Source organism: Pistacia vera, unplaced genomic scaffold, assembly GCF_008641045.1.
Source record: "Pistacia vera cultivar Batoury unplaced genomic scaffold, PisVer_v2 Contig644, whole genome shotgun sequence".
Classification (NCBI taxonomy): Eukaryota; Viridiplantae; Streptophyta; class Magnoliopsida; order Sapindales; family Anacardiaceae; genus Pistacia; species Pistacia vera.
The window spans coordinates 176,705-194,511 of NW_022196495.1; the positions used below are offsets into that span (position 1 = coordinate 176,705).

Here is a 17,807-nt window from a genome sequence, read left to right on the forward strand (position 1 = left end):
CTACGACAGCACACCACTGATCTTCCTAGAAGATCCATGAATATTCTAATTCCTCTAAGATCCTGGATCTTACATTGAATGGGATTCCAACTTCTTCATATGAAGGAAATCAAAGACTTTCCTATTCACTAAATCTCTACTACTATAGACTCATAGTCCTATTAGGATTCAGAGATCCTACGACTACTATATAAACAGAGGCATGTCCTCTTATAAGGCATTCCACTTTTACACCTTCAAGCCCCCTAGTTCTCACCCTTGAGAGCTATACATCACCACCATAGTTCTAGTCTCTGACTAAACTTCCGGTAACCCTTTCTTTCCCTTACCCTCACTAAATGAGCCTCATTTAGTCTTGCTGACTTGAGCGTCAAAATGCCTACGGCAAACACCACCTTATGTTTCTCGTTCGCTTCATACTTATTTCTTTATGTGTGCAGGTGTAGCAAATTGCTAGTGGCCTCAATCTTATAGGATCAAATCCTTTTTTTGTAACCGTAGATTTTATCATCTACAATGCTTATTGTCTTTGGATGCTTGATCACCATTCAAATGATGTGTTATTCATGATGAGACTAAGAAGTGATTCATGATATGTGCTTCTTGGAATAAACACCATATATTGAGTAAAAACTAGAGATATCAAATACCCTAACCTTTTTTTATCATTTTTTTTGTTGATTACGATATTGGGTTTGCTTTACTTTTGTTTTTTTTTTATTAATTGTGAATTTTTCTTTAATTTGGTTTTCATGATTTGATTGTTTTATTCTTCAATTAACCTTAAAACCAGGGAATTCAATATTTAGTAACTTTATCCTCGTGGGAATGATACTCTATTTATCACTTTATTGCTTCTTGCAACTATTGCACTTGCTGAACATGCATTTTAGAATCATCACCTGTAGTAACTAAAGCTGCTACTTTGCACAACCAAGGGCTTCTTGTTCACAATGCAAGCACACTACAACAACCAGGCTACTTTGTGTGTTGCGCATGTGTGATAACTTAGTGATTTATGTGTATATGCAAACATAATATCTCGGTTGTTAAGCAACTAAGGCACCACAAGGATAGCTCAAGGCTGCCACGCCTGTTTTTCACTCACAATTTACGGAACCACTCATAATTGTGTTTAATAATTAATCCTAAAATTTATTAATTAATTCATTATCAACCCATGTTTAGTTATTAATTATCCTTTCCAAGATTAATCTAATCAAACAAATAACACTACATAAACATCAAAAGCATGAATTCACAAAACATGGCAACTTTTTTTTTTCTTTTCGTAGAAAACTAAAATAGGGAAAAACCAATTGGACTTAGTCACCATAAAGAAAAGATCAAATCTATTTTGGCGTTAATTTATAAAACACTCACAAGATGAATTACTCATAACTAACGCAACCACTCATAGTTCTAGGTGTTGGACTCACAGAATTAGGGGTGTAATCGAACCGAGTATTGGGAAGCTTGAGCTCGACCCGACTTGAACAGTTGGAGCTCGATAAAAATCTAGGGGCTCAAGCTCAACTTGATTACCTATACAAATCGAGCTCGAGCTCAAGCTCAAGCCCAGTCTATAGTTCGAACTCGAGACCTACACAAGCCAAACTTCAGTTTTCTTTCTATTTTTTAACTAAAACCATTGCAACAACCCAAAAACAAATTTAAATTTATTCATACTATGTCCTGGGCCTGCAACCCTCCTCTAGTCCACCACCTCACTGCCCAACTACTGCCCCATCATCTCACCCATGCTACCATCACTTGCACCACCATCCACCTGCCCAATTACTCAATGGCATCAACCACATCTGCCACTACTAACCCTAAGATTGCCTCCAAAAACACAGTAGTCCACACACCCAAATCAGTTACTACAACAAGAAATGCTGTAGCCCACACACCCAAATCAGTCATTACATCAACAAATATAGCAGCCCACACACCTACCACCACAACCACAGCCACAACCCACACAACCAAATCTATGTGCTACTTAGTCACCATGTGAGGCCTTGTAGCAGCCAAATCATGTTGCCACAAGGCCCACACGCGACAACCAATTGTGATCAATTGTCGTTCGATAAGAAATGCAAAAGGAGAGGAGAGGAGAGGAGAGAAGAGGAACAAAATAGGCATAACTGAAGACAAAAGAGAAAAAGGAAGAGGAGATAAAAGAGAAAAGAGATGAAGATTTAAGAAGGAAGTGGAGACAAAAGAGAAAAAGAAAGCGGAGATAGAATTTAGAGGTTTCAGTTCTCGATTTAAGGAGGAAGTGAAGACAAAATGGTAAGTTACATATACCCCTTGACAGTTGTAAAAGTTGCATATATCACCTGTTGAGCTCGAGTAAGCTCGCAAGCTGCTTGACTTGAGCATTGGGAAGCTCAAACTCAACTCAACTCAACTCAACTCAGCATGTGAGCCACTCGAGCTCGAGTTTTTTTTGTGGAGCCGAGTCTGAGTTACTCGCAAGTGGCTCGCCTCGTCTAATATCCCTACACACAATAAGTTATTTAGAGTACTTGTCTCTTCCTTTCCACACCCATAATTCTTGACTCTTCTCCATTAAGAGAGGTTTCATAGATTTACCAACTTTTAGTGTAGGAAAACTTGATAGATACAAAGTTTAATCCTTCGCAAGTGACCGAGTTGCAATCGCAACATAGTGCACGAGTAAGGATCAATCCCATAGAGACTGGAAGTGCTCTCATGATCCTAGAAACTATGCCTTGATGAAAACAACAAGAATTGAAATAAAGAAAACATATAAACGACAGTAAAGTAAATATAAATCTAACTATCTCTAAAGAATCCTAAGGCTCTAATTCCATAATAATAATTAGGCTATGATAACAGCTTGAAAATGCACATTTAGTTAGTGGTTTTTGGGGATTAATTGTGGGAAATTAGGCTTAATTTGGTAAAGTTGCTTAATATTTTCATAATTGCCTTTTATGGGATCACGGGTGTTTTTGAGTGTTTTTCAGTTTACTAGTGCTTAAATGTTATGCTTGGATGAAGAATCATTTTGGCAATGGAATGAGTGACGAGTGGAAACAAACGGATCAAGAATCGGAGTTGAATTGAAGAAGTTATGAAAGTTGAAGTAAAGAGAAGATTCTAGATTACGTTCCAACTGGCGCATGCCTCAGTATTTTGAGAATATCTTGAGTTTTAGAATTCCAATTAAGACAATTATTGGACCGTTGGAAATATGATTCAAAGGGCTACATTTTATATGTTTACAACTTTTCCAAATTCCATCGTTATCGAGTCCAAAAATCAACATATCTGAAGAACAATGGAATGATGTGGGAAGAAGGGCAGCAGCTACTGTGTTGTGGCACACTTTTTCCAGTAGCTATTGTGCCACAGCACAGTGCCGTGGCACAGTCACGGAAGTCACTAACTTGTTATCCGTTTTTAGCTAGGAGAATAGGGTTAAAGGTTCCAAATCAAATAGAATTAAGGAAAAACAAACCGTAACCCTTGTGGGATATAAATAGAAGTCTTTTAGCATTATGGAGGGGATTCTTGGGTGAGAAGAAAGGGAGAAAAATCTGGAGAGAAGAGAAGTAACAGAAATTCTGGAGCTTTGATTCAAATTTAGAGAAGTCTTTTTGTGAACTCATGATGAATGTTTTAATAAAGATGATTGTTTCTTTCATGTTTATTATGAACTAATTTTATTCTCTGGGGCTAAGATGTAGCCCAATGTCTTGATTATGTATTGATCTTTGATTGTTAACTTTTATTGAGAATTCTTCCTATGTTTTACTATTATTCCTAATGCTTTTGATTCTTAAGGGCCCAAGAATTGAATGTACTAATGGACTAGGTTGAGATCGAGAGATGAGACTTAGTTGGTCTACGGTAGTAAAACCATAGGTTGAGCGAACACTAGAGATAGCTTATCACGACTTGTGAGGTTTTGGTAAACTCCATAGAGCGTAATGATCTCCAATTGCTTAAATCTGATTAGAGATCATTCGGGTTAGTAATTAGGGGTTAATTTGATAATTGTTTGAGAGAAAGTTAGCATAAGAGATCGTTATATATGAACAAGAGTTGGTGTGAAGTCTATGCCCTAGGTCTAGTCATCTTATTTTTACCCAAAGGTTAATTTTAATTGTTCTCTTTTCAGTTTTCTTTTTAAATTCAATTGTTAATCTAGTTTAGATTTTCCTTGATACAATTTGGATTGATCAAATAGTGATAGGATAGTTTAATTGGTAGTTGATAATAGTAATTCCCTTGGGTTCGATATTCGTAATTTTACACTTTACTACTTGCACGATTTCATACACTTGCGAAAATCTACAACAAGCTACATGTTCACCGTTAAACTATCGTTCTCCCTACTCCACTCTAGGGTTCGTACATCATCGAGTTCAACCTAGTACTTTCGTCATCTAAATTAGCTAGTGACGTATAGCCTAGTCTAAATAACGAAGGAACCAATTCACATAGATACAAATCATTCATTCACAGAGCTAATCAAGAAAGGTGTGACGTCTCTCGTTTTTTAAGGTATTACTGCGGCCATTCAAATTAACCTAGTGTTTCTATCAACTAAACTAGCTACTAGCGTATAGCCTACATTAAGCACAAGACAATCTTAAAGACAATAACCAACCTATACCCGGGTAGGGCTACAAATAAGTCATTCCACACACAATCTTGCTAATGCAATCAGTTAACTAGCGTCAAGGTTGTTCAAGCCCTAATATCAACTAAAGATTGAATTAAATGCAATGAATGAATCTAGATTATAATAGAATGGATCAAACAAATAAAATAACAATAAAAAACAAGCCTTCAATTAGATTACATCAAATCCCTAGAAAACAAACTACAACATAAAGGAAAAGAAACAACAACACCTGAAACCATAATCTGAAGAACAAAGGAGGAGGGGAGGAAAAGAACCTCCTCTTCTCTCCTCTTTAAGCTCCACCTTTCCAAGAGCCCAAAATGTATTCCAATCCCAAATATGTTTGTAAAACCTTAAAACTTCCTAAAAACAGACTAAAGCTACCTTTATATAGTTTTTAGACAAAATGGAAAACTTGCAAATATTAGTCGCTGAAATTAGGGTTGGAAATGTGACATTTTTACATTTTGCGCGATTTGTGCCACGACACGGTTGACTTGCCCTGCGGTGCCTTTCCAGGTGATATCTTTTTCGACAAAAACCATATCACACCATGGCATAGTTTAATTGTGCTGTAGTGCCATTTGGATTTCGTTGACATTGTGTTGCGGTGCCATATTTCTTCGCGAGGGCGCAATTTTGATATCGCCGATTTGTGCCACGTGCAAGAAATCATGCTATAATGCGATTTGCAATTTACTCTTTTTCTTCATGCCTTAATTTATCCGCACTTAAATGGGTCTAGGATGTCCGAACACCAACAGAAACGCGAATAATCAATCTTTTTGCACCTGAACACTTAAAAAAACACACAACACCCGTGATTCCGAAAGATAACGAAACATGCATGAAATCACATTATAAATCATGCATTAAACCTTAAATTCCTTACAGTTTCACCCCAAATCACTAAATAAATCCGCATTTCCAACACTCAACATAGATGCCTTAGAGCCTATCCGATTGTAGCTATTGACTCTTGTAAAACACATGTTAATATTAACAAAGGAAAATTCTCTATATCATTGTTCTTATATTATTTAATATATTGATATATGCCCTTAGAGTGCTAGAATCATGATAAGAGTATCAAGTGTTTTAAATCCTGATTGTGAGGACCCTATGATCACATATAATGGTCACTTTAGAACCGTCTGTAGCCTTAGTATTATTCTGAACGAGGGCACAGGTAATACAGTAAGGCTATCATAGCATTGGACGATCCTACCGAAAGATAGTGATAGATCTCGCATATCAAAGTTGTTTGGTGACAACTTGGTGCAATGCATAGGTGTTTGTATTTGCCAAGTTCACTAGACTAACCCATCAAAGGATTCCATATAGATGGTAAACCCAGTGTCTATGGAATATATTCTCTTACGGATGGTGATGCATGTGATCCTTAGACTTGAGATCACTAGAGCACCGTGTGTAAATATTGGTGTAGTTTGACACTAACCTAACGTAATCCTATTAAGAATTATCAGTACAGTAGTGGTTGGCTACATTGAGAAGTACACCATGGATATGGTGGATCAACATAGGATTCATCAAACCTAGGTACAGGAGAATTTATCTTGCTCAGTAATTTGGTAAATGACAATGACTGCAAAACTGTGGCCACAGTGAAATTGAATTAGTGCTCAAGTCCAATTTTATTTAGTCATTGGTTTGGTGACCAAATAAGAACATATCAAGGTAATTGATTTGAAGTACTTTAAGGAAAAGTGCTATTGTCCAGTGTTACTGTAGCCCATTTTTGTTGCAACTAGTTGACATTATTTTCGTACTTCAAACCTTGATGAGATAATAGATGATGAAATGATTAGATTGCACGACAACCATACCGTTGATAGGAAGTTGTATTGTTGAATCTGAATCTATCAAGTGGTTATGATGCCTTACTAAAGGCCAATATTGGTCTGTGTTTAGTGAGACAATTAATTGAGTGTTAATCGTGATACTACTCATTGTCAATATGATGAGGAGCATATGAGTCACACACATAGAAGACAGTTTAAGAATTAATAAGTGAGAGGGGTTTTTTCGTCTTTTAAGATAAAAAGATATTTGGTAATCTCACAGTGCAATTAAATTTGTTGAGGTTGTTGTCTGTATTTGGTTTCATATGGAAATTAAAATTAGTGAAATTACATATTTATTTAAATATATGTGTTTATCTATTTAAATGTAATATTATTATTTAATATTAATATATATTTAGAATATATTAATATTTAGGGCTAATAATAATATTAATTAAAATACCATATTTACCTTGTTTGGTTGTGTGGTTAATTCTATTCTAATAAAGGAATGGGATTAGTGCTATTCCAATTATGGAATAGAGTTTTATTTGTTGCATTATAAAAGTGCAACTTAAAATAAAGCATATATTACTTTTATGATATTCAAAAACCCTAGTCACCCTTTCTATCAAAAACGTGTTCACCCTTGGGAGAGTGAATTTTCTCTTTGAAAATTCTGCACTTCTTTATTCTTAAAACTAATTGATTATTCTAGCAAATAAATTGATTCGAAATTTGTCTTGTCTTTGCATGGATACCATTAGTGCTTTTTTTTTTCTTGGAGTGAAAGCAAATCTACAAAAATCAAGTGAAGGAACCTCCAAATGCTAGTATGAAATCGAATAAATACTTTTACTAGTTGTTTCATGTTTAAAACAATGCAAATCGATATAAGTATCAGGAGGTTTTGTTTTATGAATTGAAAATTTTAAAATTCCGATACGTTACAAATGATTCAATAAACTAACACCAACAACGTTTGAAATCTAGTACTTATTTAGAAGTTAAGTCTTACCACACTCACAAGCACACAACTCACAAAACACAACTTTTCGGAAGCTCTAAGAAGACTTCTTTATACGATAGAAACTTTAACAAAGAACCTCTTAGGTTTCATTTTGTCTATGTGCTCACAACGCTTAGGCCAAAATCAACCTTCAGCACTCACACAAGCATAACCTCATAAACAAAGCTTTTTCAAAGCTTTCTCACTAACTATGTGTGTTGTTGTGTCTTGGTACTTCTTTGTATACTCTAGTACTCTAAAGTCTCACTTTCAAAACACACAACTAAACTCTTTATGTAGTGCTTCAAAACCTTCACTGAAATGCTCCCAAGCAGTACGGGATATACCTTTCTAAAGATCTTTCCAAAAAATTTCAATATATTGTTTAATTTGTTTCCTTTATTGTTTTACCATATCTATAATGGAAATCATTATATGCATTTTTGTTACAGTAAATTTCTTCTTGTTATTGCTAAGGTGCATGATACCCTACTTTTGCTACAACAAACACATTTTCACTATTGCGAAATTACTTTCGATATAGCAAATTTATTTTTACTATTACAAATTTGCTTCTTGAATTTAGCAAGAGAGTTAATTTTGTCTTTGATATCGTTGGCGCCATACAGTATCTTGAGGCGTTATACTCCCTCTTGTAATGTTGCACACACGAAATCTGAATGAAAATCACAAAATGTGCCTCTCAAAATTCTTCCATTCTTTTTATACTTCTCTTTATCTTTATTTATACAACATAAAAGGTTTTTAAATCTTCTCAATACAATCTTTCGAACCATTTGGCTTTCTAATAATTTTCCATCACACTTTCTAATTAAAAAAAAAGTAGTAACTTCAATGACACTGCAGCTCTCAAACACATTATAAAGAGAGAACAAATACTGGGAAAACATAAAATTAAAGTACATTCTATCTAGAAATTAAATAGATGGACTTATATATATTTTAAAAATCTTGCACTCCGAAGAAATATGGTACATAAAACAATGTTGATGATGAGTAATCTTTTACAAACTAACTGCAAAAACCTCTATCATGTGTATTACCTATACACATATGAAGAAAAAGGATGTAAAAATAAAACCAACACACATTAATTAAACTTACACAAATAATTTATGCATCACAAGTCACCTAGTAAAATAATTGCGAGGAGAGAAGAGACGGCGGGGTGAGAACATTCCCATATACCTTGGTGAAGCAAGGCCATCAATGGAGCGATATTCAGGTATAATGAAACCCTCACTCTCCTCACGGTTGGAGATATTATTACTTCTCATGTGACCATTGAAGGTTCCATATTTCACCAACTTCCCAACCCATGATTTCTTCTTAGATGGAGTTTTGTGTTCTGCATTCATCTTCTCACTCAAGTACTCCTTAACTGCGTGTAAACTTTGTTCAACCACCTCCATTGGAGGCGAAACAAGAGGGTTTCCTTCTACACAAAGCTTCTGGAGCTTCTTGAGGCATCCAATGGAATCAGGCAAAACTGTAATCTTGTTATAACTCACGTCCAATTCCACAAGCGACAGGAGAAGGCCAACTGAATAAGGTAGGTTGTCAAGGTATTGGAAATTTTGGCTCACGTTCAGAACTTCAAGATTGATTAAATTCTCCAGGTCTTCGGGAAGAGACCTGAGGCAGTTAAGACGTGCGTCTAATATGCGTAGAGATGTCAGGTGAGTAGTGGATTGTGGAAGGAAAACCAATTTATTCGAGTTGATTGAGAGCTTTTTCAGGTTCAACAGTTCAAATCCAATGCTTTCCGGTAGCACTCGCAGCTTATTAAAGTTGGCATTCAATTCTTCCAGTGACCTGCACAATACCAAAAAAACCTTAATCTTGCTAATTTAATAAGGGGAAAATTTATCCCTACGAAAGTGAAAGTACAAAACAAAAGTTACTCAAGTACCTCAATTATCAGAAGTGTGTTAATGATTTTGTTAGTATGATCCTCTTTTGTTATGTATTTTCAATGTCTTAAGGTGTATTAGCTTTTTTTTTTTTTTTTAAAAAAAAAACAAAAGAATTACTTTTCATATTGATATTTTTCTAACAAAAAAAATTACTTTTCATATGCTTGCTCAACCATCCCTCGATTCCATGCGCGATTCTTCATTCCAAAGCTATTTTTATAAATAATATCATTTTTCAATGTGAATAACTTATACACTAACGAAATAGAGGTAGAGAATTAAAGTAGGAGCGCAACTTCCGTTAAAACATGTTCACATCCATTCATTATTATATTGCTTAACTTATATATGTATTCGTTTAATGTCGCTTTGAGGTGCCAAAGGCCAATTGGCTGAATCAATTTTATTTATTTTTTTATTTTTTTGTTAAATTGATTTGACCTCCGTTCATTATTCTATGCTGGTTACGTTGTTGCAAGTTTTGTGAAAATTTTATTACACTTTTGAATTTTAGATAAATTGCCCCTCACCGTCCGTTGATGTTCTACTAGAGTCAAAGATCTCAATTATCGTGCCTACGACTATTATATATGCGTCAGTGTCAGTATTTCTGGTTCCAATCCAATATATAATAAAGAAAGTGTTAAGTAATTAGGTTATTCTATGGAGAATTCTTTCATATGGGATTGAATTTGTATACAAAAGGATTTGGAAGATAAGGAGAAAACAAACCTGCAATTATCAATAGATTTAGGGAGAGATTCAAGAAAATTGCCAGAAACATTTAGAACCTTGAGCTTGGACAGACATCCAATGGAGTTGGGTAGGGATTTTAGCTGATTAGAGTGCACGTCAAACACCACCACATTTAGCAACCTTGCGGTTAAGGACTCTGGAATATTCTGTCAAGTTTAAACAATAGCACATGGATAAATTATCTTTTGTGGAAAACTGAAATGTTAAAAATAAATTCCTTTTTTTATCTTAATTTTCTTCATTGGTGTGGAGAAATTCAATGTTAATGTTCTATCTTATAATAATAAATAAGCGACACAATACTATGTAGGATAACAAATCATTTAAATTAACTACTAATTCCACAAGGAAGCAGAATATAATGCACGGAACTTGATGGTCAATAAAATATCCTTATCACCAAAGTGTAATTGTGGATGAAAGCAAAGGAAAGGTACAAGTAAAATTTGAATAGAAACAGTGAGTTCTTATCACAGATTCACAAGACGTTATATAATATATATTGCAAAAAGTCAAAGCCGACTGCAATACATATATATCTGTGTCAGCTGATGACCTGTTTTGTATTAATTTTACAATAAAATTTTAAAAACCAATGAAACAAAGTCATATATATCTATATTTTTTAGACTTTCTGTCAGCGTTCAAATTCCTTTTATTTTCCCATTATATCGAGTTGAAGGCTATATTCAAATTCTTGTGAACACAAGATATCTCTGCAAAAGCATATCATACCACTAAAAGCCTTTCCTACTGTTTTTGGTGGCACTTAGCTTATCATAAAAGCAATCTTTTTCTTTAAAAAAAAAAAATATATATTCAGAATTAATCAAACAATTTTTATTTTTTGCCTGCGTTTGTGAAAAGAAAAAAAATATTTGTAAAGCTTCTTGAATGTGTCAATTATTTAGATAAACTGCACCAGAAGAAAAACAGAAAAATTTTAGTCTGAACAAGAAATTAAAATAGTGCAGATGAAGCTGGCTTGAATGGATTCTTATAACCCAAAATTAAGTGAAGAAATTACGCTTAATCTGTTTGCTATTTGACATGTTATAACTTTGAGTACTTCATCAGGCATACTAATAACAAAAAAAAAAACTCTCAAAATCCATGCTAAAATAAATCTTGTACCATAATGAGAGAAAGAGAATTAAGTATTTGACTAACTATAAATATTCAAGTAAATTATTATTTTGTTGTATATTGATAATATATAACAAAATAATTTACCAAAAAAAATAAATAATAGAAAACTACAAAGCAATACCTTTATATATATAGATATATACCTGAAGATTGTTATTGGAGAGGTCTAGTTTGCAAATAGTTGCCAGATTGAGAGAAGGGTTAGGGAGAGAATCCAAAGACATCCCACTCAAATCAATAATCTCAAGCCTTTCTTCTTCAATGGACCTTCTTCTCTCTGCAGCTGTTTTCTTGGCATCCACTCTCATTTGGAGATGTTGCTGTTCATACATCATCTTTACAAAAAAAAGTAAAAGAGAAAACCAAGTAATTAGCACAAGAGAGAAACGGAAAGAAAGATGTGGTGTTAAATTAGGTTTAGAGCAGAATAAATATATAAATAATAAATGAATGTAAGGCTGGTACGGATGAGGTACACAAAACATATGCATGACGTTTGTTAGAAAGTAGTACAACACTCCGTATAGTGAGGGGCTTGCGTGGCCATCTTCACAACTTGATAAAGTCAACTTCTCCTTCTCTTTCGCTCCCTACTTCCCCAAGGCTAACCGCGAATCTCGGCTCATTAATTTTCTTTTTAGACTAAATCCAGTTTGGTTTATTTTATTTATATTTTTTACGAAAATGAGTTTCGACGGATGTACAACAAAGCATGGCATCTATATGAGATGTTTTTGGCAAATTCGAATTAAGAAGTAATTGGTTATCAACTTATCATAATTTTAAGAGTAAACAACATGTGCTCACCTAAGGTTAGCAAAATTCTAAATAAATTCTAGATTTTCATCTTTAAATTAACATTGATAATGACAGTTGAATTCTAACACAAATACAAAATATGTTATTATCAAACTGTCCTCTCATCTTCTTTTTCTTCTGCTCCTCCGCTATTATCAAACTACCCTCCCACCTTCTTCTTTTTTCATGAGGTCGCATCAAATCGGTGCGATTTCAGCCTAAATGAAAAAAAATATATATAGTTGATTTTGATTGCAATCTCCACCATTCTCACTAAAAATCATCGCAACCAAACTTCTCACAGCCTCATAAAAAATTATCGCAACCAAACTTCTGACAACCTCCATCATTGTTACCAAAAATATCACAAGCATAACATAAAACCTACTATAAAATCAATAAACTTCTGGCAACTTTCTCATTTTCATTTGTTATCCCCAAATGTTTGTCCAAATAAGCAAATATCCAAGGAGATGATTTAAAATTTTTTAATTAATAGGAAAGCAACATGGATTCAGTGCTAACGCAGAAAAAAAAAAAATTAAGGTTGATTTATGAAATTTTAAAAACTTATTTCACTTAAGCTTTGAATTTCTTTTACTTTCCACATCTCCCATCCAAAAGCTTCCCCCTTTTTTTTTTTTTTTTTTTGAAAGAGAAAGAAACTTGGCAGGAAGCGTTAAACTTAAACAACCAGATTAAATAGTCGGATCTAATCTGGTCAGCCCAATTTAGCCATCGCTCAGCCAGATTGTAGCGGCCAAGGCCTTCTTTGGCCATCAAGTAAAGAAAATAGAAGGGGAGGAGAAAATAGGGAATAAGAGGAAGTGAGAAGAAAGGGCAAAAGAATGAGAAAAAGAAAAAGGCTAAGAAAAGAGGAGGAAAAGTGAAGAAGCAAGAGACGAAGAATTGAGGAAGAAGTAAAGAAGAAAATTGAAAAGAAAAGAAAGGGATGAGAAGAAAGAGCTGAAGTAAAGAGAAGGGGAGACAGTAAAGTTGTAGAAGAAGTGACAGAGAAAGAAAAATGAAAGAGAGGAGGAATGATCGAAGAAAGAAAAAAAAATGAGTTATGATTTTTATATTTTATAATTATTTTATCTGAAGATTTTTTTAAATGAAAATATTAAAATATAGTAAATGACCATTCTAACCCTCAACTTTAAAAGAAACAAAACGGTGTTAATATATCAAAAATGCTATACCCACCGAAAAGTTTCACCGAAAAATTGCACCGAAACACGTGGAAGCCGCCACGTTGGACCGATTGAAAACAGACATAAGGGGGACGGCCGTCCAAATTATCAGGACGGGCGTCCATTCCATATAATATGTTGGACGGGCGTCCATAGAGATGGACGGCCGTCCTGCTAATTTGGACGGCCGTCCCCCTATATAGGTTGGCCGTCCCTAAATGATGAACGGTCGTCCTGCTAATTTGGACGGCCGTCCCCCTTAGAAGGACGGCCGTCCATCTCTATGAGCACGGCCGTCCAAATTATCAGGACGGCCGTCCACATTTTAGGGACGGCCGTCCCTAAATGATGGACGGCCGTCCCTAGTATATGGACTGGCGTCCATCTACTAGGGACGACCGTCCAAACTACATGGACGCCAGTCCATCTACTAGGACGGCCGTCCAAAATACATGGACTGGCATCCATATTTGTTAAATTTTTTTTTTTTAATTAATAATAACGAATGGCTTGCCTAATACGCTTCATTTAAGCGCCAAATTTTTTTCTTCTCTTTTCCTTCGTCGCCGTCATTTGTTTATCTTCTGTTCTTCATCTGCGCCATTTGGTTTTCTTAGCTTCTCGTTCTTGCGTGTTGTGATTCCTTGACGCCGGTTACTTCCTCAACAGCCAAGCACCAGCAGCAATATCTCGTCCAAGCACCAGCATCAATATCTCGTCCTACAGAGATAACCTTGAAACAAAAGTAAATATCAAAACTTCATTGATGTGTATAACCTTCATGAGAATGAATGGTTATCTGGATTGTATAAAGAAAGAGTACGTTGGGTGCCTGCATTTCTTAAAGATACATTCTGGGCAGGTATGTCTACTACCCAACATAGTGAAAGTATGCATGCATTTTTCGATGGATATGTAAATAAACCTAATTTTTAATTCTAATTTTTTATTTTAAAAGTTTTAAATAAACCTAAAACTTTTTAATTTCTTTTTTTTATTTTAATTAGAGGTGGGACGGTGGTCCCATTCATTAGGGACGCCCGTCCCTAAGGAGTGGACGGGCGTCCCTAAGGAATGGGACGACCATCCAAATATTTTTTTAAAAATTTTTAAACAAAATTATGGACGGGCGTCCATTCTATACGGACGAGCGTCCCAGATTTTTTTTAATTTTTTATATTTTAAAAACCGTCCAAAATTAAAGGACGGGCGTCCATTAACATATGAACGTCCGTCCAATGTTTATGGACGGCCGTTCATGACCTGTGAACGGCCGTCCCTAATTTTTTTAATATTTTTTATTTTTATTTAGCAATGGACGGGTGTCCTCTAAATCAGGACGCCCGTCCATAGTAAATGGACCCCGTCCATATAATATGGACGAGGGTCCATATGAGTGAACGGCCGTCCATATGTTATGGACGGCCGTTCATTAGATCAAATTCAATAACGCCAAAACACGTGGGATGATTTGGATGGTTGAGTCAGCACACACGTCAGCCGGTACAAAATTTCGGTGTAAAAACACCGGTGTCTGTAGCATTGCTGATTAATATATAGGTGAGAATCTAAAATTTATGAAATCAGGTAAAAACTGACTATTTCGCCAAACCTCACGTGGAAGCATGTCGTTTACTCTAATTTTAAATCTAACACTTATTTATATACCACTGCTAGTTCTTGAAATTAGGAAAAGATCTTTCCTGAATTTTCTCATTGTGATCACAAACTCTCTTTTGATAACTTTTTTTTTTTTTTTTTTTTATCCTTTATAAATTACAGAAAGAAGAAAAGAATGGCTACAATATTGGGAAAACAGCATGCCACGACACAGACCTAGTGTTGAGAAACAAATTTCTTACTTTGGGGTCGCCCTTCTTAGATACCAAAATCCTTTGCACCAATGAGCATCAGAGTCGCCCTTGATCTAACTAGAACATTATCTTTTTTTGGGTCAGTAAAGATTCATTGAAAAGGGAATGAATTTACAAAGGCCATGCAAAAAAAGGGGCAACCTACTATAGGACAAGCCCTAGGTTAGGCACAAAAAGAATCAAGTAATCTCTAAGACTACTATCTAATTGCTATACAAAGCAACTAACCACGAACCAACAAGGAAAGCCCACCTCAAACGAGGCTGCCGAAGAAAACGACAACAAAATAAACTACACAAAAACCAATACCACCTCTTGTTTGTCTATCTTATCCAATTAAACAAGATAGGAGACAAGAGAGAACACAAGGAGTGACCCTAGAAAGCACAAAACACCACCACAAGACTAGCCCAACACCAAACAAGACTCAAAACGTCAAGCCTTCAGCAAACAACAAAAGGCCAAAGAACACCCACACACCACCACAACAAACCAACACCTATTTGAAGATGGACCAAGGAAGACCCAAATCTTGTGCAAGCCAAACATTACAAGGGNACTCTAATTTTAAATCTAACACTTATTTATATAACACTGCTGGTTCTTGAAATTAGGAAAAGATCTTTCCTGAATTTTCTCATTGTGATCACAAACTCTCTTTTGATAACTTTTTTTTTTTTTTTTTTTTATCCTTTATAAATTACAGAAAGAAGAAAAGAATGGCTACAATATTGGGAAAACAGCATGCCACGACACAGACCTAGTGTTGAGAAACAAATTTCCTACTTTGGGGTCGCCCTTCTTAGATACCAAAATCCTTTGCACCAATGAGCATCAGAGTCGCCCTTGATCTAACTAGAACATTATCTTTTTTTGGGTCAGTAAAGATTCATTGAAAAGGGAATGAATTTACAAAGGCCATGCAAAAAAAGGGGCAACCTACTATAGGACAAGCCCTAGGTTAGGCACAAAAAGAATCAAGTAATCTCTAAGACTACTATCTAATTGCTATACAAAGCAACTAACCACGAACCAACAAGGAAAGCCCACCTCAAACGAGGCTGCCAAAGAAAACGACAACAAAATAAACTACACAAAAACCAATACCACCTCTTGTTTGTCTATCTTATCCAATTAAACAAGATAGGAGACAAGAGAGAACACAAGGAGTGACCCTAGAACGTACAAAACACCACCACAAGACTAGCCTAACACCAAACAAGACTCAAAACGTCAAGCCTTCAGCAAACAACAAAAGGCCAAAGAACACCCACACACCACCACAACAAACCAACACCTATTTGAAGATGGACCAAGGAAGACCCAAATCTTGTGCAAGCCAAACATTACAAGGGGATTTCTTCACATTAGAAAACTCCGAAGCTCTTTCCCGCTCCACATTCTTAATCAATTTGAACATGGTCATGGCGTCTTAACAATCCCTACCAAAAACCCTATTATTCCTTTCCCTCCATATGTGATAAACGGATGCACCTAAACTGTAATACCCACATTCAAAAATATGGTAAGGATTATTTTATAGTCATAGTGAATATATCTAACTAGTTTTATAGAGGAATTTCATAGAGGTTTCAATAGGAGCAAAATGGTCATTTCACATAGAACCACGTGTTCAAGTGAAAAGTAAGTATGATAAATATAATATATTAAGTATGCTAGCCATGAGAATAGAGTGGTAGAAATATTATGGAAAATACACGTGATGTGATGCCGAGATAAATACGTATTTGTAAAGTAATATGAAGAAATTAAAGAATAGGGTAAAATGATCTTTTCACTCACAACTAGATGAAAAAGTGGTGAGTGTAAGGAAGCAAAATAATGTGAAGACGATGATACAAATGAGGGTAATTAGGTAAATGACTAAAGGACATAGATGAAATTTCTTAGAAAGTGCAAGGGCAAAATAGGAATATAAACATATATATATATTATTAGTTATAAGGCTTCAATTGACAAAACCCTAGCCATTCTCATCCCTTGAGCACGCCACCTCTCATCTATTTTCTCTCAAGCTTCTTCATCAAATTTCAAAGAGAATTCATAGGGTTTAGCTTAAATTTTTGTAGATTTTCAATCCTAAAGCATCCAAAGGTAAGATTCTGGAACAAAAGTGTGTATTTAAGCTTTAAAGTTTTGAATTCTTATGTTTTTACATGATTTAGGTCCAAGAGGAAAATAATTTTAGCAAAGGAAGGTTGAATCATTAGTGTTGTACAAATTCAAGGTAAGTAAACCCAATCTAAGCTTTAATTTGAGTAGTATATGTGTAAGTTGATTCTTGAGTGTTTGTGTATGATGTATGATAAGAAGTATTGGCTGTTTAGATGCTTGTTTGATGAAGAATAATGAGTAGAAGTTCAGCCAAGATGAGTAGTTATATTGATGTGATGTTTTGGTTGAACCTTGAAGAGTTGATGTTGGAATTTGGAAGTGTTGAATTCGGCCAGAACAGGGGCTGAGTTTTTGTTGAATTTTCTTCCAACTTTGAGGTATTTGGAGAGATGTGGAGGAGATGTGGCCACCCATGTATTTATATGTGCATGTAAAGTGTTTGGTGAAATTTCAAAAAGAAATTCATGCATGAATTTATCAAATA

The 17,807-nt window shown here is 35.0% G+C and overlaps 1 protein-coding gene across 1 annotated transcript; it reads right to left on the bottom strand.

Moving 5' to 3' along the window:
- Positions 1–8,460: 8,460 nt before the first annotated feature.
- On the bottom strand, positions 8,461–11,722 carry LOC116111557 (plant intracellular Ras-group-related LRR protein 6-like). The gene is made up of 3 exons (XM_031397726.1): positions 11,466–11,722; positions 10,150–10,319; positions 8,461–9,316 (listed from the first exon to the last, which is right to left on the bottom strand). The coding sequence occupies exons 1-3, from the start codon at positions 11,655–11,657 to the stop codon at positions 8,629–8,631; spliced, it is 1,050 nt and encodes a 349-aa protein (XP_031253586.1). The 5' UTR covers positions 11,658–11,722; the 3' UTR covers positions 8,461–8,628.
- Positions 11,723–17,807: the final 6,085 nt, after the last annotated feature.

What these genes read in the sequence shown, in the direction of transcription:
- LOC116111557 (XM_031397726.1), bottom strand. Translation starts at nt 11,657, where the DNA reads ATGATGTATGAACAGCAACATCTCCAAATGAGAGTGGATGCCAAGAAA. An exon ending in TCTCCAATAACAATCTTCAG is followed by an intron (nt 10,320 to 11,465) that starts GTATATATCTAT and finishes TAAACTTGACAG; the next exon opens with AATATTCCAGAGTCCTTAAC. An exon ending in AAATCTATTGATAATTGCAG is followed by an intron (nt 9,317 to 10,149) that starts GTTTGTTTTCTC and finishes GGTATTGTGCAG; the next exon opens with GTCACTGGAAGAATTGAATG.